The sequence below is a fragment of the Chiloscyllium punctatum genome, chromosome 1, assembly GCF_047496795.1.
Source record: "Chiloscyllium punctatum isolate Juve2018m chromosome 1, sChiPun1.3, whole genome shotgun sequence".
Classification (NCBI taxonomy): Eukaryota; Metazoa; Chordata; class Chondrichthyes; order Orectolobiformes; family Hemiscylliidae; genus Chiloscyllium; species Chiloscyllium punctatum.
In genome coordinates this window covers 27,116,331-27,140,318 of record NC_092739.1, presented here as the reverse complement: position 1 = coordinate 27,140,318, position 23,988 = coordinate 27,116,331, and the positions used below count along the sequence as shown (strand labels likewise).

Below are 23,988 nucleotides of genomic sequence, written 5' to 3'. Positions count from 1 at the left end.
GAGGGCAGGTCCGAAGACCTCCTCGTGGGTCTGCTCCTGGGCCTGGCCAAACTGGCCATCAACAGGTCCAGGCAGCGGGCCGTGGAGGGGGTCGTTAGGGCCGACTGCCTGCCCCTCTTCCGGGGTTACTTCTTGTCACTGGCCACTCGGGTGTTTTTCCTATCTTCCTGGTGGTGGAAATTGAATAAAGATTTGTGCACCTTGTGTCTCTCACTGTGTCCCACAGCTGCACAAAAAAATATAATCCCGATCCTATCACACAGCATTGCCCTTTGATGTGAAGGACACCGCTTGTCACAGGCCACTCGGGTGTTTCCTTTCTTCCTGATGGTGGAAATTTGAATAAAGATTCGTGCACCTTGTGTCTTTCACTGTGTCTCACACCTGCACACACACAACACGGGTGCTGGGGAAAAAAAAGCACTACCACAGTTAGACGGTAGTGTGGGGGTAAAAAGGAAAAAAAGAAAAGAAAGAAAAGAAAAAAAAGACAGTGGTTCTGTCCACTCTGAGTAAAAAAAATCCAATCCTTCAAATGAAGTACATAGCAGAAAGTTTGTGACTATTCATTGTATTTTTAAATTCAAGAAAAAAAGTGAGGTGGAGAAAAGAAAACAACTAGGTAGTACTTTTAAAAGGAAAGTCATTTAAGCAAAACCAGCTGCTCAAGTGTCATACTTAGTTATTATTTCAGAGTTTCAGCATCTGCAATATTTTGCTTAAGTAATTTAGGTAAAAGAACATTAAAATCTTGGTGGGGGTGGGGCCAGAGGAGAAATCCATCTTTGTTTGCATTTGGTGTGCTGTTGGTGGTCGATTAGGAGTTACTGATAATCTGTTCAGAGGGGTTATTGCACACTCAGAGTCATACAGCATGGAAACAGACTCTTCGGTCTAACCAGTCCATGCCAAACATAATCCTAAACTAGTCCCATCTCCTACTCCTGGCCTATATCCCTCCAAACCTTTCCTATTCATATATGCATCCAAATGTATTTTAAATGTTGTAGTCTTACCCACATCCACCATTTCACTAGGAGGTTCATTCCACACTCAAAACACCTCCTATGTAAAAAAAACTACCTCATGTCTTTTTTAAATCTCTCGCCTGTCACCTTAAATCTTGAAATTCCCCACCTTGGGGAAAATACAACCACCCATCAACTCTATCTATAGATCTCATTATTTCATGAACTTCTATCAGGTGACCTCTTAACTTCCTACGCTCCAGGTAAAAAAGTTCCAGCCCATCTTTATAACTCAAACTTTGCATGGTGGAGCAGGTGGGACTTGAATCCAGACTTGCTGGCTCAGGGATAGGGGTACTGGTGCAGCAGTCGGTCGGTTAAAACTGAGTTGGCCAGACGGCTGGTTTGCAATGCAGAGGCTGAGGTAACCAATGTTGTCCATAATCTTGTGACCTTCGGGGTTAAACAACCACCAGCAGTCATCTCTCTTTCGAAGATTGAGTCCCTGCCGTCACAGTGTGGGTATAAGCGACTTTACCTGAGGGGAAACGAATAGTCCGGCGGCAGCTAGGACCACGCGGAGCCCGAGCCAGAGCTTCAGTGACAGGCGGTGTGGGGCGGGGCCAGGAGGCGGGCGGTACGGGGAGAGCGCCGGGGGCGGGGCGAAGGCGAGGCGAGACGGGGCGGCCGTTGGGAGCGCGCGTGCAATGTCCAGGCGGGCCGTCAATCAAACCCAAAAGAGACAGGGACAAGTTCCTCAGTCACCGGAGAGAACGGCGAACTGAGCTCAAACACTGGAAGTATGTCAGTGCTGGCGCTGCAGGAATATGAATTCGAGAGGCAGTTCAATGAGAGGGAAGCTATTCAATGGATGCAAGAAAATTGGTGAGTGATGCTTCCCAGAAGGACTTCCGGGGGGGTGGAAGAAAAGGGGAAAAAAAACGTTCGTTTCTTCACTGTTTCCCCTTCCTCACATTTGTGTTCGCGCCCCATATCCCTGTCGAAGTATATTTTCTAAACAAAGCGAAAACGTGTTGGTTTAAATGCTGCCACCCTCCTCCTGGTATCCCCGAAGGGATGGGTTTGGGGGGGGGTGGGGGGAAGTCTCCTGTAAACACTTCTCTCGACCCCAATTCAACCGCCTGCTCCTCGGGCGATTATTTCGTTGCTTTATTCCTGCTCCTTTTGCGCCCACAGTCAGGAGGTTTGTTTCTGGGTTAAAACCACCGGGCATTACGGACTGTCTTTTGTCTTGGAATGGGAGTCTCCGGTGGGGAGCGTGTAAAACATTTTTCGAAAAGAAGCCCCCCCCCCGGCTGTCCCTTCCTTTAAGTCGTTTAGCCCAAAACCTGAGGGATCCTTTCTTGTCTGGCTATAAATCTGAAGGAAATCCTTGAACAGATATTGGAACACGTGTAGAGAGTCCTGCGCTAACCGCCCGCCCCCTACCTGCTGGTAGGTCAAATCCGTTTACAGTATGCATGAACAGTGGTAAAAGAACTAAATCAAAGCTGCGACCTTGTAGTTAACACATGCCCCCGACGCTTAATCATTTGAGATAGCTAACCATCCTCCCGGGAAGATGGACTTTTCTTGTCTTGCTGACAGGTGTTGGTCTAGTATTTGTATCCAACGAATGTGTGTGGAACATTACATTTAGAGTAATAGATCCACACACTGCTTTGAGCTAGAGATGCTTTGCTTCAGTATTTCTTGTACCCTTTTATTCTTTTGTCCCCAGAAAGCCATTTCGTGATTGATCCATTTTAAACTAACCTCATTCCCAGTCCCGAGTAAAGGATGGCACTAGCTTAGGCGGCAGGAATTATAATGAAGTAAAATTTCAGCCTGTCAAAAGCGTTAAGAGTTTTTTTTTCTTGAAAAACTGGTATTCTAGTGTCATGTCTGGGCATGAGCATGATTGTGTCCACTTTCATGTACAGTTGTACATCTGCTGGAACTTAAAATATATGTTTATTTATTTGTATAATCATTCATGCAAAACTGAAGCAAATAAAAATCAGAAGACTGTTCTGTCTGGTAACATCTGTGGAGAGAAAAAGAGGAAATCACATTTGAGGAAAATGAAGCGTATTGTTTCAGAACTGGAATACTATTCTTCGCACACTTTAAATTCAGCATGTGGTTACTTCAAACAGTTTTTAAAATGGGCTGTCCTAATTTTGGACAAAAATATTTGGGAAAGTACATTGATTTATGAATATACACTTGGAGACAAATCATAATGATTAATCAAAATGGGATGATATAGCTGAATAATATATGAAATGGCTTTCAATAATTTCAGTGGATTACTTAGTAACTAATCACAGTGCATCAAAATATTAATACATGACCATTCATTAATAATACATTTTTTTGCATCACACAACATTAACCATCATTCGTCTAAACCTACATTTAGTGCTTAGATTAAGAAAAATATTTTGTCTCTGAACTTTGATTTGCAAGCAAAATAAAATCATACTTTCATAACCACCTTCAACCAGCAGATACCACTGCTTATAGTAAATACTTGGCCTTGTGAGTTGTAGGAAGGTAGTGCTAACAGTGTAGTGAAGAATTGGAATGATTTTGACATGAAGCATAGACTTAAGTCAACATAAAATGCAGTGGGGCTGTTTAAAAAATATTGTTATCTGATATGATGGATCAGCTTTTTTTTGTTTATGGGAGTTAGCATTATTTTTGCTGCAATACAAATCCCAAGGGTGTAGTTTTTTTAAAAAAATGTTTCTGATTTAAAGCAAACAGGATGGTGAAATTAAATGTCACTCGAAGAAGTACAATCTTATGGTTTATACCTTGATAAGTTTTTTTTTCTGTTTCCTTTGTACCTTGATGTTAACTTGCAATAAGTCGTTTTCTGTAAACAACTGATGCTCTAGTGTCGAAAACATGATTACACTAATAAAGGGGGAATAATATTACCATGATTTGTTTTTAGCTCCTGTAAGCAAATTGATTCCTTTTGCACCCCAGCACCTCCATTACTTTACACTTGTGTCTTCCTGCTCTTGTCACATTCATTGAGTACATTACAAATCTGTTGTTGCTGTGTTGTGCCCGAAACTTTAGTTGCAGTGTATTCGAGGAGATCTTTTGTTCTTGAGAAACACCTCAGATTCTGGTTTCAAGTGGAAGGGTGCTTTCGTTTTTGAATCATTCATCATTGGTCAAGAACATTACTGGAGTTTTGTTTGGAAGTATAAAGAGAAATAAAAACTGCAGCTTTAAAACAAACCATAGTTTTTTTGAGATTCGCAACTAGAATAGGATATAAGCATACTTTTCTAGTCATTAATTCACATTTGTTCTTATTCCTACTGTCTCATTCTTGCCCATGTCTTGAAATCTCTCCAAGGTTTTGCCCCTTCCTGATCACTAAATTCCTTAATGTGGAGGTGCCAGCTTTGAACTGGAGTGGACAAAGTTTAAAAATCACACAATGCCGGGTTATAATGCAACATGTTTATTTGGTAGCTAGTGGGGCGGAATCATAGGATACAGAATTTATAGCAAAAGATCGTAGCATCATACAACTGATGCAATATATTGAACAAACTAGATTGCTGTTAAGTCTTTCATCCTCATGTTGTTATAACTAAACCATTTTTAACTTGTCCTAAAATCTCTTCCTTTGACCTGGTGCTACATTCTGTCTGGTTATAATTCCTTGAATCACCTTGGAACAACATTAAAGAATCTCAGGTTGTTTCAATTGAAGTGAGCATTGTAATTGCTTTAGTTTTCTACATAGTTATGTGTTTGTCTGTAGTTTACAGTATATGTAAGAATGTGGAGTATTCTCCATGAAATTAATGACAGAACATGTTTTCTAATAATTTGGAGCAGTATTTTTGAGGATAAACTAGTAGTTGTCGACTTAGCGTGTAAAAGACTGGTATTACTTAGATTAAATCAGATTTAAACGAAAGCGTTCAAGTATGTATTTTGGGCAAAGCTCTTCAGGGTGAAGCATGACTAACATAAATGATTGACTAAAATACAAATAAATTTAGTCACTTATTAGAGGGGAGAAATGCCATATGGAAGCAGAGTTCTAGATTATTTTGTTTTGCAGCCTTTAATTTTATAACTTGTCTCAGCTATAAGTACCTAGTGTTACCCTATTTAACCGAGATCAACTGACCAATACTGATCATCTTATGATGTCTTCTGACAGAAAACTAGCCAATCAAAAGGCAGGAGCGCTGTAGTGACTGCTCCAAGCTGATCTGCATGAGATTACATCACTGGAGGCTTGTCTCATTCCGGCAGTTAGATGTCATGCAGTTACGTTCATAAAAAAGTCCTACATGTTGACTCCACACGGTTTAACTCGCTTGCACGTTAACTGTTTCAGTACTAAATGGACTGAGAAGTATCTATTTAAACTAATTTCTGACAGATTAGCTGCATCCAAATGTATGTGTATATACGTATATAACTAGAGTAAAATTGTAAACTGATCTGGAAAATTTATGATTATGGTTTTGGTATTTTTCTTTCATTGTAGAGAAATTGAATCATGATAAATGAGTGCTGCCCTACAAAAGTGAGTCTGTGGCAAACTGAATTCAGAAAACTATCCATAGGTGTCAGTTGCCATCCTAGCTGTTATACATGCAAAATAGTTTTGAGTGCTGTGAACTTAACCAGAAACTGATAAGCACATTCTGCCCTGCAAAGTTCATGGCCCAAATAGTAGTTAAATTCTTGAACGACTACAGACTGTGTTTGCATACAGCAATTAAACTGGCCTTGCACATGACTGAGTGAATTTCCTATGACAATAACAAGAACCAGACCATGCTTAGTAGTGGGTGAGGGATTTCCTGCTGCCACCCTGCCTGAAAACTTAAGTGGTCAACCACTGAAAATTCTAGAGGAAAGCCTTGTGTATGCAATTAATACCCTATGCCAGACTGATGAAATTTCAGAAGGGCTTGCAAACGGGATGCCAGTATTGAATGAGACTGCTCAACTGTGTAATTCAGAGTTCTATCCTGATCATAATTTTGGAGTCCACTTGTACAAGCTGTTCAATCGCCATCAATAATGGTCCTTGAAGTGATCAATGCAGATGGTCAGAAAAAGGCTCTAGAAGATATTTTTACGTGGGCCCTGGAGGAAGGTATTCAGGACCATTCTCTCTAACCAGATTTATCAACTGGTTCAAAACAGGAGCTAGCCAATTTTTGATTACCCAATAAGCAAATTGAAAAGTTGACCGCAACTCACCTTTGGATCTTGCTGTAATGACTGGGTGGGCAGCATAGTTATTGCATTGACTTTGAATGCTCCTTGAAAGTAGACCCCTGCTTACTAAACAATAGGGTGGTTGTTGATAAAGTGCAAGCAATAAGGCAAAAGATTACAGGAAGTGTATGTGATATACAAGACTTTTAAACTGTTGGATTTTTTACTTTACGTTTTACCATATGACCAATGTACTTGGTGTATTTTATACTTTGATAAGGAAAACCAAATGGTGAACTGAGTTCACATTTGCCCCAGTGTCTGATTGGTAAATCTTGCTAAGATCATGAAAGGTGTAATACATAGTGGCTGATGTAATATACCGGTTGAGATCTGGACTGTGCAGTCTAATGTCACTGATCATGATCAAGTCTGTTAAAACCTGTTAGTACTGTGGAAATATTTTTTGTAAACTTCACACATTTGGAGCTAACATTAACTACAATTTCATTTTTTGTTGCGCTATTGTTTTGTGATTCATGCAGGAAGACTCCCAAAAGTCCCTGTGTAACTTTATGCAATCTTTCACCATTTAAATAATATTCAGCGCCTGTATCCTTCCTGCCAAGATGTATAACCTCACATTTTCCCCACATATATATTTCATGTGCCAAATGTTTGCCCACCTGTTTAACGTGTCTATATCCCTCTGTGGACTCTGTCATCCTCACTATTTGCCCTCCCACCAATTTTTTTGTCTTATGCAAACTTGATCATGCGGGTCGTTCTGTTATAACGCACATTTCGTTAATGCAAAATCGCTATAATGCAATTGACAAATTGGGGGCGCTGTTTCTAAAGTGCAAACTTCTAAAGTGTGTATTTGTTATAAAGTGATTCCAGCCCCATTAGTTTAAATGGTGCTGCTATTATGTGATTTTCTCATAATACAAGATTGCACAAGAATGGAAAGCTGACTTTGTGCATTAACTTTCCTCAGTTAGTATGGTTGATAATTGTGATACCAGCACTGTCCCTGTGGCTCTCCACTAGTCCCAAGTTGCCATCCTGAAAATGCCCCCCACCCTGATCCATCTGTTTCTTTTTCTATCGGCAGTTAAGTAAAAATATACGGTACCTTATCAAACACCATCTGAAAGTCGCAATTGCATCCACTGCTTCCACTTTAGCTTGTTACATCTTCAAAGAATTCCAGTAAATTTGTCAGGTATGATTTCTGCTTCATGCAGCCATGCTGACTCTGCTGACATATTAATCTCTGCTATTAATCCTTTCTAATAGAATCAAACATTTTCCAAATAACAAACATTAAGCATTTGGTCTATTGTTACATTTTGACAGATTTCCAGTCCTCTGGGACCTTTTCAGAATCCAGTGATTCTGGAGGATTACTACTAGTGCATTCACTGACTATATAGCTACTTCCTTTTAATATCACAGGACACATCCTATCTTGCCCAGGGGACCTGTTAGTCTTTAGTCTCCATTAGTTTCATAGAACATGGAACAATACAGCGCAGAACAGGCCTTTCAGCCCTTGTTGCATCAACCTGTGAACTAATCTAAGCCCACCCCCCTACACTATTCCATCATCATCCACATGCTTATCCAAGGATTGTTTAAATCTCCCTAATGTGGCTGAGTTATCTACATTTGCAGGCAGGGCATTCCACGTCCTTACCACTCTTGAGTTAAGAACTTGCCTCTGACATCTGTCTTAAATCTAACACCCTTCAATTTGTAGCTATGTCCCCTCGTACAAGCTAACATCATCATCCGAGGAAAAAGAGTCTCACAGTCAACTCTATCTAATCCCATGATCATTTTGTATGTCTCTATCAAATCCCCTCCTTGCCTCCTTCCTTCCAATGAGATTGGTGTTCTTGGGGCTTCCAGTTGGAAGAATGTACATTTGGACAGGGTACACAAGAATGCTTCAAACATCGGGTTTGCCCTCATTGTTATCTGTCAGCATCTGGTAATGCATTTGTTTGATTGAGGTACATTTGACCTTCGATATGATCACCCTGTCATCGAAAAATATCTTTTGGGTTTAGGCATGGAGTTGTCCACTGGACAAGGTAGAAAAGGAAGCTTGCACTAGAAGCTCTAAGATATAATACTTACCTTAAAGGAACAAGACTGAGAAGTAAGTTGAAATATTTTTTGCAGGCAGTACCCATTCTGGAGTTCATTCACAAGTTGATCTGTATGTAAGTCAGCGCACAGCACAGAGTAATACAAAACAGCTATTCGTAATTACAGGAAATGTTCATATGTTGGGTCTTTAAGCTTGCATTCTTGTGTAGGATTGCGTTTGTTAGCCAGATGTTTTTAAATTGGGGACTCCTTGTATTTTTGAATTAACCTGTTCAAAATCTTTGTTATACACCTTTTGGAGCAATTGGTACTTGAATCTGGGCATCCTGATTTAGAGGTAAGGACACTTTCGCTGTGCCATAAATGTTCCACCGAATTTAGTGTCATCTGCAAACTTACTAACCCATCCATCTGTGCCTGTGTCTAACTCCTTTTTATAAATAACCAACAGCAGTCATCCCAAAACAGATCCTTGTGGCACACCATGAGTAACTGGACTCCAGGCTGAATATTGTCCATCAACCACCACTCGCTGCTGCCTTACGCAAAGCAAGTATGTGATCCAAACTGCTAAATCACCCTCAATCCCATGCCTCTGCATTTTCTCAACCGCCTACCATGTGAAACCTTATCAAACGCTTTATTGAAGTCCATGTACACCACATCAACTGCCCTACATGGTTGGTCGCCTTCTCAAAAAACTTAATGTGGTTTGTGAGACAAGACCTGCCCTTGACGAAACCATGTTGACTATCTGCATTAATATTGTTGCTTGCTAGATGATTATAAATCCTATCTCTCATAATCCTTTCCAAAGCTTTTCCTACAACAGACGTAAGGCTCATTGGTCTGTAACTACCTGGGTCATTTCTACAGCCCTTCTTGAACAAGGGCACAAAATTTGCAATCCTCCTGTCCTAAACCTGTAGACAAAGACAACTCAATGATCAAAGCCAAAGGCTCCAACATCACTTCCCTAGCTTCCCAGAGAATCCTCTGACAAATCCCATCTGGCCCAGCGGATTTGTCTACTTTCACTCCTTTGAGAATTGATATCACCTCTTCATTACTAACCTCGATTCTTTCTCGTCTAATATGTTGTATCTCATTCTGCTTCTCTACACTATTCTCCTTTTCCTGAGTGAAAACCGATGAGAAATATTCATTTAGCACCTCTCTGATCTTCACAGGGTCCACACACAACTTCCCAATTCTATCTTTGGCTGTATTCCTACCCTAGTCATCCTTTTATTACTCACATACACATAGAAAGCTTTAGGGTTCTCCTTTATTCTACCTGCTAAAGACTGCTCATGTCCTTTCTTTGCTCTTCTTAACTCTCTCTTTAAATCCTTCCTGGCTAATCTGTAACTCTCCATCTCCTTATCTGAACCATGTCATCACATTGTCACATATGCCTCCTTCTTCTACTTAACAAGAGATGCAATTTCTGTAGTAAACCACGGTACCCTTACTTTATCACTTCCTTCCTTTCCTCAGGGGCGTACCTATTGAGGGCACACAATATCTGTTCCTTAAACCAGCTCCACATTTCGATTGTCCCCATCCCCTGCATTTTGCTACCCCATTCTGTGCATTCTAAATCTTGCCTAATCACATTATAATTGCCCTTGCCCCATTGATAACTCTTGTCCTGTGGCATGTACCTGTCCCTTTCCATCGCTAAACTAAACGTAACTGAATTATGGTCACTCTCTTCAAAGTGCTCACCTACCACAAAATCAAACACCTGGCCTGGTTCATTACCAAGCACCGTGTGGCCTCCTCTCTTGTCAGCCCTTTGCCATACTGTGTCAGGAAACCTCCTGCATGTACTGGACAAAAACTGATCCATCTGATGACGAGCATTTTCTCTGCTCTGATAGTTATTAGATTTATTTCCTCTCCTTTTTTGCCCATTGATTGTTTAGTAATTTTGGAATGTTTTATCAGTCTTCATTGTAAAAGACAGTTATGAAGTATTTATTCAACTCCTGTTACTGCATGAGTGGTGACTGTGTTGAAATGACAGTCGGCAGAACCTTCCTTAAAAATCTGTCTCTTTTAACTCTGTCATTTTTCTATTATATTTTAGGTTTGTTAAATTTTACTTCGTAGTGCTTTAGTGAAGTGTCTTAGAATATTGAAGCTTTTTAAAGGCTGTATATTATCATCAAATGTGAGAGTCCTGGTCAGTTGTACATTACAGCAGCCCAATATTTGAGAGCAGTGACTACAGGAGTTCCTCAGACTCAGTATCTAAAAATGGGGCTGTCTGAAGAGACTTATTGACAGAATAATTATGCTAAAGAGGTGCAAACCGCTGCCCAAGATAATCCTTCCATTTAAAACAGTTTAAATGGCATATATAAAAACAAGCATGGAAGAAACTAAATCGGGCAGCATCAGTGGAGAGAAGCAGAGCTAGCATTTCAAATTGATGGCCTTTTATTGGAGCTTTAATCAGAATTCTAACATCTGCAGTATTTTGATTTTGTACTTCTGTTTGTGATGCTGTTGTAATTGTGCAGATGGTGACTGCAACTTAGTTTTCCATTTTGAAGGTTGGTTTGTGTAAGTGGAACAAGTTTGAGGGACGAAGCTTATTCCTGAACTCCTTGACTGTGTGTGTAGACTAGAAGTGGTTTGATATTGGTGGCCGGATTTGCATACCATTGTAGACTGCTCCATTCTTTCCTGTTTAAAAATACTGACCTTGGTAAGGTACCAAAATGATACGAAGCCCATAGAGTCATAAAGATGTACAGCAGGGAAACAGACCCTTCAGTCCAACTAGTCCATGCTGAACGATATCCTAACCTAATCCAGTCCCGTTTGCCAGTCCCATATCCCTCTAAATCCTTCCTATTGATATTACCCATCCAAACGCCCTTTAAATGCTGTAATTGTACCAACCTTCACCATTTCTTCTGGCAGCTCATTCCACCACCTCTGCAAGAAAATGTCCCTTTAGGTCCCTTTTAAATTTTTCCCCTCTCGCCCCAAACCTATGCCTGCTAGTTCTGGACTCACCACCCCAGGGAAAAGACCTTTGTCTGTTTTACCCTATCCATGCCCCTCATGATTTTATAAACCTCTGTAAGGTCACCCCTCTGTCTTCCCCTCCAGGGAAGTGAGAGTCATAGAGTCATAGAGATGTACATCACGGAAACAGACCCTTCGGTCCAACCCGTCCATGCCGACCAGATATCCCAACCCAATCTAGTCCCACCTGCCAGCACCCGGCCCATATCCCTTCAAACCTTCCTATTCATATACCTATCCAAATGCCTTTTAAATGTTGCAATTGTACCAGCCTCCACCACTTCCTCTGGCAGCTCATTCCATACACATACCACTCTCTGCGTGAAAAAGTTGCTCCTTAGATCTCTTTTATATCTTTGCCACTCACCTTAAACCTATGCCCTCTAGTTCTGGACTCCCCCACCCCAGGGAAAAGACTTTGTCTATTTATCCTATCCATACCCCTCATAATTTCGTAAACCTCTATAAAGTCACTCCTCAGCCTCTGACAGTCCATGGAGAAAAAAAAGAGGTAAAAACAATAACTGCAGATGCTGGAAACCAGATTCTGGATTAGTGGTGCTGGAAGAGCACAGCAGTTCAGGCAGCATCCAGGTAGCCATGGAGAAAAGCCTATTCAACCTCTCCCTATAGCTCAAATCCTCCAACCCTGGCAACATCCTTGTAAATCTTTTCTGAACCCTTTCAAGTTTCACAACATCTTTCCGATAGGAAGGAGACCAGAATTGCATGTGATATTCCAGCGGTGGAGTAACCATTGTCCTGTACAGCTGCAACATGACCTCCCAACTCCTGTACTCAATACTCTGACCAATAAAGGAAAGCATACCAAACACTGCCTTCAATATCCTATCTACCTTCAACTGCACTTTCAAGGAGCTATGAACCTGCACTCCAAGGTCTCTTTCTTCAGCAACACTCCCTAGGACCTTACCATTAAGTGTATAAGTCCTGCTAAGATTTGCTTTCCCAAAATGCAGCACCTCACATTTATCTAAATTAAACTCCATCTGCCACTCCTTAGCCCATTGGCCCATCTGATCAAGATCCCGTTTTAGTCTGAGGTCACCTCCTTCTCTGTCCACTACATCTCCCATTTTGGTGATATCTGAAACTTACTAACTGTACCTTTTTATGCTCTCATCCGAATCATTTATATAAATGAAGAGAAGTAGTGGACCCAGCGCCGATCCTTGTGGCACTCCACTGGTCACAGGCCTCCAGTTTGAAAAACAACCCTCCATCACCACCTTCTAGATTAGATTAGATTACTTACAGTGTAGAAACAGGCCCTTCGGCCCAACAAGTCCACACCGACCCGCCGAAGCGCACCCACCCATACCCATTCCCCTACATTTACCCCTGCTTCTAACACTACGGGCAATTTAGCGTGGCCAATTCACCTAACCTGCACATTTTTGGACTGTGGGAGGAAACCAGAGCACCCGGAGGAAACCCACGCAGACACAGGGAGAATGTGCAAACTCCACACAGTCAGTCGCCTGAGGCGGGTATTGAACCTGGGTCTCTAGCACTGTGAGGCAGCAGTGCTAACCACTGTGCCAACGTGCCGCCCATAATTGTCTTCTACCTTTGAGCCAGTTCTATATCCAAATGGCTAGTACTCCCTGTATTCCCTGAGATCTGACCAGCTTCTCACGGGGAACCTTGTTGCATGCCTTACTGAGGTCCATATAAAACATGTCCACCTCTCTGCCCTCATCAATCCTCATTGTTACTTCTTCAGGAAACTCAGTCAAGTTTGTGAGACATGAATTCCCATGCACAAAGCAATGTTGACTATCCCTAATCAGTCCTTGCCTTTACATATGCATGTAAATCCTGTCACTCGGGCTTCCCTCCAACAACTTGCCCACCACCGATGTCAGGCTCACTGGTCTACAGTTCTTTGGCTTGTCCTTACCACCCTTCCTAAACAGTGGCACCACGTTAGCAAACCTCCAGTCTTCTGGCACCTCACCTGTGACTATCGATGATACAAATATCTCAGCAAGGGGTCCAGCAATCACTTCTCTAGTTTCCCATAGAGTTTGAGGGTACACTTGATCAGGACCTGGGAATTTATCCACTTATATGCATTTCATGACATCCAGCACTTCCTCCTCTGTAATATGGACTTTTTTGGAGATGTCACCATCTATTTCCCTACATTCTATATCTTCCACATCCTTTTCCACAATAAACACTGATGCAAAATACTCGTTTAGTATCTCTCCCATCTCCTGCGGCTCCACACAAAGGCTGCCTTGCTGATCTTTGAGGGGCCCTGTCCTCTCCCGAGTTACCCTTTTGTCCTTAATGTATTTGTAAAAACTCTTTGGATTCCCCTTAACCCTATTTGCCGAAGCTATCTCATGTCCCCTTTTTGCCCTCCTGATTTCCCTCTTCCGTATACTCCTACTGCTTTCATACTCTAAGGATTCACTCGATTTATCCTGTTTATACCTGACATATGCTTCCTTTTTCTGAACTAAACCCTCGCTTTCTTTAGTCACCCAGCATTCCATTCAACGACCAACCTTTCCTTTCACCCTGACAGGAATATAAGGTGTCTACACTCTTGTTATCTCATTTTCTAGCCATCCCTTTTCCTGCGAACATCTGCCCCCAATCATCTTTTGAAACTTCTTGCCTAATACTGTCAAAATGAGCCTTTCTCCAATTTAGAACTTCAACTTTTAGATCTGGTCTATCCTTTTCCATTACTATTTTAAAACTAGTAGAGTTCTGGTCGCTGGCCACAAAGTGCTCCTTCTCTGACATTTCAGTCACTTACCCTGCCTAATTTCCCAACAGTAGGTCAAGTTTTGCACCTTCTCCAGTAGCTATATCCCCATGTTGAATCAGAAAATTTTCTTGTGCTTGCTTAACAAATTCCTCTTCTTCTAAACCCTTAACACTATGACAGTCCTAGTCTATGTTTGGAAAGTTAAAATCCACGACCATTACCACCCTATTATTCTTACAAGTAGTCAGTCAATTTCCTATTGACTATTAGGAGGTCTATAATACAATCTCAATAAGGTGATCATCCCTTTCGGATTTCTCAGTTCCACTCAAGTAACTTCCCTGGATGTATTTCGGGGAATATCCTCCTTCAGTACAGCTGTAATGCTATCCCTTATCAAAAACATCACTCTGCCTCCTCTCTCGCCTCTCTTTTTGTCCTTCCTGTAGCATTTATATCCTGGAACATTAAACTGCCAGTCCTGCCCAACCCTAAGCCACGTTTCTGCAATTGCTATGATATCTCAGTCCCATGTTTGTAACCATGCCCTGAGTTCATCTGCCTTCCTTGGCAAACATGCAGTTTATCAGTCCTACCTTGTTCTCTGCTTTGTCCCTGCCAGCCTTGACTGCTTGACTCACTTCTGTTCTCAACTGTACCAATCTCAGATTGATCTCTTTCCTCATTATCTCCCTGGGTCCCACCCCCACCTTAATAGTCTAAATCCTTCTGAGCAGCTCTAGTAAATCTCCCTGGCAGTATATTTGCCCCTTCCAATTCAGGTGTGATTCGTCCTTCTTGTACAGGTCACTTCTACCCCAAAAGAGATTGCAATGATCCAAAAATGTAAATCCTTCTCCCATACACCAGCTCCTCCGCCATCATCTGCTCTGTCGTCTTATTCCTATCCTCACTCACTCGCAGCACCACGAGTAATCCAGATATTACTACTCTTGAGGATCTCATTTTAAAATTCCTGCTTAACTCGCTCTCTATTCTTCCCTCAGAATCTCGTCCTTTTACCTTCCTATGTCATTGGTACCAATGAGTATAATGACCTCCTGCTGGTCCCTCTTCCCCATTGAGAAATTTCTGCACCCTCTCTGAGACATCCATGATCCTGGCAGCAGGAAGGCAACCAGCATTCTACTTTCTCACTGCTAGCCACAGAGGCAACTTCAGAATCGTACTTTATTACCATTTCCCTGCCTTTTCCTTATACCACTTTCACTCCAAAATATTTAGCTGCTTCCTCTTCTAAAGATATTATGTATTCCTTTCCACCACATTTTTCAGTTAAAATAGTCCATGTTCTAACAAACTTCTGCAAAATTCTGAATACCATCGCTGCTTTTGTAATGATTACCTTACATTTATGCCATCTATTTGCAAAATAAGCTAGAAAGATTGTCCACCTGGGTCTAGCAAAGGCCTCAATTTCAAGCAGTTCCTAGGTTTCATCTTTCGAAGAAAAGAATCCCAGTTTCACTTTTTTATACCTCTTACTACCAAGCCTATCATCTTAGAAATGTGAAATCTTGTACTTTGTTTCGTTGTCCTTTTTGGGGAATGTTTTAAAAAAAATTAGTCTCTATGGGAATCACAGTGAAAACCTACAATATATTTAGGAAATGCGCTTTGTTATCATGAATAAGTGCTGATTCTGCCAAATAATATTCTGATTTCTTTGTGGGCGGCATGGTGGCACAGGGGTTAGCACTGTTGCCGCACAGGGGTTAGCACTGTTGCCTCACAACGCCAGAGACCCGGGTTCAATTCCCGCCTCAGGAGACTGTGTGGAGTTTGCACATTCTCCCCGTGTCTGCGTGGGTTTCCTCCAGGTGCTCCGGTTTCCTCCCACAATCCAAAAAATGTGCAGGTTAGGCGAATTGGCCATGCTAAATTGCCCGTAGTGTTGGGTGAAGGGGTAAATGTAGGGGAATGGGTCTGGGTGGGTTACGCTTCGGCAGGTTGGTGTGGACTTGTTGGGCCGAAGGGCCTGTTTCCACACAGTAAGTAATCTAATCTAATCTAAACATTGACATTGTTCCTAAAGTAAGACATAAAATGGGGAAACCAAAATTGTAAGCTACAGAAATTAGTTGCAGCTGCAAAGAATGATTTGTCAATTAACTTGATATCAGTAATAGAAAATATCCATTTCTCCGGTCATTAGGAAAGATAACACTTCGAAAATCAGAATATTATTTGGCAGAATCAGCACTTATTCATGATAACAAAGCGCATTTCCTAAATATATTGTAGGTTTTCACTGTGATTCCCATAGAGACTAATTTTTTTTAAAACATTCCCCAAAAAGGACAACGAAACAAAGTACAAGATTTCACATTTCAAAAGACTTTTATTCAAACAATTGAAATCTACACCAAGCAAGCATTAGTTAACATGCAACTAATACATCAAAATAAAGAAAATGTACATTCACATTAACTGAATACTATAACTGGTATATGTCTTACAACTCCTTTCACTGCGTGGAGTACTCCTGGCAAATAGGTTGCACCAGAACAAGTCCAAAATTGTTGCCATTTTACTGTTCACTGTTACATTATGCCAATACTTAAGAGCTCTTCAAAAACCATTCCACTCACCCAGCTCTCCTGATGTGATTGCCACCAGCAAGGCCCACCTTGCAACTCCTTGTTCCTTAAATTTCCAAAGTTGCCATCGTTTTGTCTCCTTCAAACAGAAAGCCAACTCTCTCTCACACACACACACACACACACACACACACACACACACACACACACACACACACACACACACACACACACACACACACCTGAAAAGATAGCTGTCGCAATATTCCCTTTATGGTGTATAGCTGTGAAGCCATTCAAAGGGCAGCACATACCAAATGACATTCGGATGCATTGACTTTGTCATACATGGACTTTGGAGGTCTGCACAGCATCATGAACATTAGGAGTGAAAAATGTTAATGAATATTTCAACAGGTTTGAATTTCTTCCCTCATGACAGCCAAATGATATTGTCTTGAGCTGAACAGAATTTTAAGATGATATTTTAAAACATAACTGCCTTTTAAAGTTCATATAATTAGGAAAGAGGAGATAAGGGAGGACCCAGCATAAGTAGAGTATTTGGATATCTTTGAGAAAAATCATTACAATGCTTCTAAAGTCAAGGAAAATAAGTGGAGGACAACTTGAGAAAGAAATATAAAAAATTGAAAATCAGTTGGCAAGAAAATGGTGGTTGTAATATAGCATGGAAAAAATGTAAAGATTTACTCATTAGAAAGAAAATAAAATTTTTAAAAAGTCGCAAGTCTGGGAATTATTGGTATTCAGAGAGATATGTTCTTGCCTCCAAGTCACAAAGTTAGACAGCAGTAAAGATGCATACAACTGGGAGGAGAGATTGAGTAGATGTGGCCTACAATATGTAGAAGAATGAGTAGAGATTGTATTGAAAAGATATACAATTTTTAAAGGACTGACATGGTAGATGCTCAAATGCCTTTCATAAGAGTGAACAAAAGGATGCAGTGTCAAAGTAAGAATTCAAAGATTAAGGGTTGAGATGAGAAATTTCTTTATTCAAAAAATTGCAGAGTCTTAAAGCTCTTTATCCCTGTAGGCTGTGGATACTTGAATCATTAAATTAGTGAGTTGGGAATAGTGCAGCAAAGTGAGTTAAGGCAGAAGATCAGGCACAATCAAAGTGAACAGCAGAATAGGCTCGAAAGGCCAAACCACCTTGTCTTTCTCCTACTTCATATGTTTTGAAGGAATCTCTACAAATTCTGCACAAATTTAGCACAAATTCTGTTTCCATAAAAGGACAGGAACATGGTTTGGGAGGAAGAGGCAGGCTGATAGTAGTGACTCGCCCTGCAAGTTTCTTAATTGTGCAGTACAATATCACAGTCATTGAAGTAGCAAACTCACTAAACTAAAATGAAGGTTAACAGGCACTCATTTATCAACCAAATGTTGTTAGACTGTTAAACAAGGATTTTTTTGATAATATGAACTCAACTGCTACTTGCTGCAGTTGCCATTGCTTCTAGTAGATTCCTGTGGAGATGGCAGAAGAGTGGAATTAAAAATAATAGATGTTTCTCAAACACTTCAAAGAAACAATCATCTTCTGAAATACATTATCATAAAGCAGGAGCTAAACAAGAAGAATTGATAGCACCTTCTGTAACATTTCCATGCAGAATCAAGGATTGTTTATTAATTTTGAGTAAAACTTTGAAAAGCAATTTCTTGATCATTTATTAGTATAATGTGGAGGTGCTCATGTTGGACTGGGGTGGACAAAGTCAGAAATCACACTATGCCAGTTTATAGTCAAACAGGCTTATTTGAAATCACAAGCTTTCAGAGCATAGCTCCTTCGTCAGGTGAAGTGAAAGGGAAGCACACAACACAACTTGTGGGGAGAGAGATCAAAAGATTATACAAATGATGTGAAGTGGAGTGTTGAATAATAGTTCTGATTTAATGCGGTAGTTCCATTCTCGTGCAATCCCTTGTTAAAACTTTTTAAAAATCGCTTAGTGGCAGCACCATTTAAACTAATGGGGCCAGAATCACATTATAACCAATTCACGCTTTAAAATTTTGCACTTAAGAAACAGTGTCCCCAGTTCATCAACTGCATTATAGTGAATTCGTGTTAACGAAACGAGTGTTATAGAAGAATGGCCTGTAGGCCTCTGCAGGTGACCAAGGGTGTTACTCGGTACGAGTAAAGTGTCAATGGCCAAATAATAACCGAAGGAATGGCCTATACTTGAATGAGGCAGAGAGATAATTAGAAAAAAATTAATAATAAAACGCGGTGCTAGAGACAAAACAAATGACTGGAATAACATGGAACAAAAAACAGGAGCTGCTGGAAATGCCCATTAGGTCTGGCAGCCTCTGGTGAAGAAAAGCCAGAGAAAGAATCACCGGACCCAAAATGTTAAATGATTTTCTTCACAGATGCCAGCAGACCTGTTTACTCTCCCACCCCCCTCCCCCTCCAAAATGGTAGAGAAATCATAACGTTTTAACAAGGTGGTGGTGTCAAAGTGGGACAGTTCAGAAGATTTTACTGATATAAAAGTGTAGTGGGGTCAAAAGTAGCGCAACATGAATGTAAGATCACAGTTGAGGCCAGCTTCACGGGTATGGAACTTGGCTATTAGTTTCTGCTCAGCGATTGTGTGTTGTTGTGTATCTTGAAGGCTGCTTTGGAGGACACTCATCCAAAGACCAAAAGCTGAATGACTGGTGAATTGTTCTCTGGTAATCCAAGATGGATAACAGGAGAAAATTGTGACTGAGAGAACTGGTCCTTTTTTGGGGTATTTTAGGTGTTGGAGGTTATTCCAGGAGCAGCAATTAATCTTGAAAAGCTGTTACATTGTTTTGGAACTTTGAGGGAAAGAAGATCCAAACAATGGCACTTTAAAAAGGAGGAAGGTAGCCAAAGGAGGTGACCACATAGTCAGAAAGAAACCAATGCTGCTGTCTGACACAGCAGTGAATGTGCACAAATACTGCCTTTGCTGTTTGAGTTCAGCTATTTCTGGACATCGGAGTTCATCCAGGAAAAATTAATCAGCGAAATTCGCAGCTGACCTTGGAGGCACCTGTGTGGGAGAGCTCATGGCACAGGTGCATACTTTTTAAGGGTGGTACAATGGCTCAGTGGTTAGCACTGCTACCTCACAGCACCAGGGACTCTGGTTTGATTCTTATCTGTGTGGAGTTTGCATATTCTTCCTGTGTCTGTATGGGTTTCCTCTGGGTGCTCTGGTTTCCTCCCACAGTCCAAAGTTATGCAGGTCAGGTGAATTGGCCATGTCAAATTGCCCAGAGTGTTAGCTGCATTAGTCAGAGGTAAATGTAAGGGAGGGGAATGGGTCTGGTTGGGTTACTCTTCAGAGGGTCAGTGTGGACTTGTTGGGCTGAAGGGCCTTTGGGGGAATCTAATCTAATAAAATGTAACCTTGCTGAAAATCTACAATAGTAAGTAGAGTGGATTCTTTCTTGATTATGTTTTAATGAGCTCTGTCTCTTTATTTTTTTAATTTAAAAATGTAAGTCATAAGTATTAAGTTAGCCTGAAGCAATATTTTTCTAAAGCAATAAGACGATGCTATTTTCTGGGTCTTTAAATTGGGAAGGAGCGAAGGTGGCCTTTAGTAGAGTGACGTGCTCTTCCTGTAGGATGTGGCAGATTAGGGAGAGTTTCTATGTTATTGATGATTGTGTCTGTAGGACATGTCTTTGGTTGCAAATCCTAAGAGATCGCATAGATCAGTTGGAGCAGCAGTTAGAAGCAATAAGGCATTTACAGGATCTAGGGGGTATGATAAATAGCAATTATAGGAAGGGAGAAAAGTCACTGATACAGTCAGGTAGATGGGTTAACTCCAGGAATGGTAGGAGAGGTAGGCAGGTAGTACAGGAGTCTACTATGGCTATCCCCATCTCAAACAAGAATGCTGTTTTGGAAAATGTAGGGAGTGTTGGACTATCAGAGCAATGTAACAGGAGCAGCCTAGTTTTTGGTACCAAGACTGACTCTAAACTACTCAGGGGTACATTATGATAAGGGGGACTCTCGAGTTAGAGGTACAGATTTGATGTTTCTGCAGCTAGCAGCGAAAAATCAGAAAGGTGTGTTGGTTCCCTGGTCCCAGGATGAAGGTTATCTCGTACAGGGTGAAGAATGTGCTCATAGTGGAGAGGGACCAGCAGGAGTGGTTGTACACATTGGAACTAACAACATAGGAAGGGAAAATGTAGTAAGTTAGGCAAGAATTAAAGAAGCAGGTCCTCAACTGTATTAATAGTTGGATTACTCTCCGTGCCATGAGCTAATGGTTAGGAATAGGAGGATCGAGCAGATGAATGCATGGCCGAGGAGCTGATGCAGGGGAGAAGGGTTCACATTTTTTGGATCATTGCAATCTCTTCTGGGGTAGAAGTGACCTGTACAAGAAGGACAGATTGCACCTGCATTGGAAGGGGACTAATATACTGGCAGGGAGATTTGCTAATGCTGCTCAGGAGGATGTAAACTCAGGTGGGGTGTGAGTAGGACCCAGGGAAATTGTAAGGAAAGACATCATTCTGAGACTGCTACAATCATGAAAAGGGGCAAGTAAGGCAGTCAGGAACAAAGCAGGACTGCTATATTAAAATGCATATACTTCAATGCAAGAGGCCTAACACGGAAGGCAGATGAACTCAGGGCATGGTTAGGAATATGGGGCTGGGATATCCTAACAATTACAGAGACATGGCTCAGAGATGGACAGGACTGGCAGCTTAATGTTCCAAGATAGAAATCCTATAGGAAGGATAGAAAGGGGAGCAACAGAGAGAGGGAGGGGGAATTTTTGATAAGGTATAGCATTACGGCTGTACTTAGGGAGGATATTCTTGGGAATACATCCAGGGAGATTATTCGGGTGGAACTGAGAAATAAGAAAGGGATGATCACTTTATTGGGATTGTACTGTAGACCCACAACAGTTAGTGGGAAATTGAGAAACAAATTCATTAAAAAATTTCAGTTATCTGTAAGAATAATAGGGTGATTATGGTCAGGGATTTTAACTTTCCAAACATAGACTGGGATTGCCATAGTGTTAAGGGTTTAAATGGAGAGGAATTTGTATGTGCAAGAAAATTTTTTGATTCCGTATATGGATGTACGAGAAGATGCATTCACTACAGATGGTGCAAACTTGACCTACTGTTGGGAAATAAGGCAGGGCAGGTGACTGAGGTGTCAGTGCACTTTGTGGCAAGCAACCATAATTCTACTGGTTTTAAAAGGATGAAAAAGCATAGACCGGATCTAAAAGTTAAACTTCTAAATTGAAAGAAGGCCAATTTTGATGAAATTAGTCAAGAACTTTCAGAAGTTGGGGACAGATGTTTGCAGGTAAAGGGATGGCAAGAAAATGGGAAGCCTTCAAAAGTGAGATAATGAGTCCAGAAACAGTACATTCCTGTAAAGGTGAAAGGCAAGGCTGGTAGGTGTAGGAAATGCTGGATGACTAGAGAAATTGAGGTCAAGAAAAAAGAAGCATGTGTCAGGTATAGACAGCAGAGATCGTGTGACTTCTCAGAGTATAAAAGCAGTAGGAATATTGTTGAGGGAAATCAGGAGGGCAAAAAGGATAGCTTTGGTAAATATGGTTAAGGAGAATCCAAAAGCATTTTACAAATACATTAAAGAAAAAGGATAACCAGGGAGAGAATAGGGCCCCTCAAAGATCAGCAAGACAGCCTGTGTGTGGAATTGCAGAAGAGGGGCGAAGTATTAAATGAGTGTTTTGTACTGGTGTTTACTGCGGAGAAGGACATGCAAGGTATACAATGTGGGGAAATAGATGGTGACACCTTGACAAATATATGACAGAGGTGGGGGTGCTGGATGTCTTAAAAGTCAAAGTGGATAAATCCCCAGGACTTGATCAGATGTACCTTGGAACTCTGTGGGAAGCTAATGAAGTGATTGTTGGGCCCTTATATTTGTGTCATCAATCGTCACAGGTGAGGTGCCAGAAGACTGGAGGGTTGGCTAACGTGATGTTACTGTTTAAGAAAGGTGGTAAGGAAAAGCCAGAGAACTACAGGCCAGTGATCCTGACATCACTAGAGTCCTAGAGATGTACAGCATGGAAACAGACCCTTCGGTCCAACCTGCCTATGCCGACCAGATATCCCAACCCAATCTAGTCCCACCTGCCAGCACCCGGCCCATATCCCTCAAAACCCTTCCTATCCATATACCTATCCAAATGCCTCTTAAATTTTGCAATTGTACTAGCCCCCACTACTTCCTCTGGCAGCTCGTTCCATACATGTACCACCCACTGCGTGAAAAAGTTGCCCCTTAGGTCTCTTTTATGCCTTTCCCCTTTCAACCTAAACATATGCCCTCTAGTTCTGGACTCCCCCAACATACTTTGCCTATTTATCCTATTCATGCCCCTCATGACGCCCCTCACGCTCCAGGGAAAACAGCCCCAGCCTGTTCAGCCACTCCCTATAGCTTAAATCCTCCAACCCTGGCAACATCCTTGTAAATTTTTTCTGAACCCTTCCAAGTTTCACAGCATCTTTCCAATAGGAAGGAGACCAGCTTTTTGTCATTTGTATGAATAATTTGGATGTGAGCATAAGAGGTAAAGTTAGTAAGTTTGTAGATGGCACCTGAATTGGAGGTGTAGTGGACAGTAAAGAAGGTTACCTCTGGGATTTTGATCAGACGGGTCAAATGTGCCAAGGAGAGGCAGATGGAGTTGAATTTAGATAAATGTAAGGTGCAGCATTTTGAAACCACAAATCAGAGCATGATTTACATACCTTAATGGTAAGGTCCTTCGGAGTATTGCTGAATAAAGAGTTCAGAGGTCCTTGAAAGTAGAGTAGCAGGGAGATAGGATAGGCATTTGGTATGCTTCCAATTATTGGTCAGAATGTTGAGTATAGGAGTTGGGAGGTTGTGTTCTGGCTATACAGGATGTTGGTTAGGCCACTTTTGGAATACTGTGCGCAATTCTAGTCTCCCTCCTATAGGAAGGATGTTGTGAAAGGGTTCACAAAGGGTTCTTGACAGGGTTCAGAAGAAATTTCCAAGTATTTGACCAGGGTTGGCAGATTTGAGTTATAGGGAAAGGCTGAATAGGCTGTGGCTGTTTTCCCTGGAGCTTCGGAAGCTGAGGGGTAACCTTATAGAGTTTTATAAAAGCATGAGGGGCATGGATAAGATATATAGACAAGGTTGTTTCCCTGAGGTGGAGAGAGAGAGAGTCCAGAACTAGATGGTTTAGGTATAGGATGAAAGGATAAAAATTTAAAAAGTGAGCTAAGA

General features: G+C 41.3%; 1 protein-coding gene across 1 annotated transcript in view; it reads left to right on the top strand.

The window, feature by feature from the left end:
• Positions 1–1,642: 1,642 nt before the first annotated feature.
• The window catches only part of elovl6 (ELOVL fatty acid elongase 6), a 105,575-nt gene continuing 83,229 nt past the window's right edge, over positions 1,643–23,988 (top strand). Inside the window, 2 exon segments of the mRNA XM_072582439.1 lie at positions 1,643–1,727; positions 1,730–1,853. Of these exon segments, the coding sequence (XP_072438540.1) occupies positions 1,676–1,727; positions 1,730–1,853 (176 nt within the window). The 5' untranslated portion in view covers positions 1,643–1,675.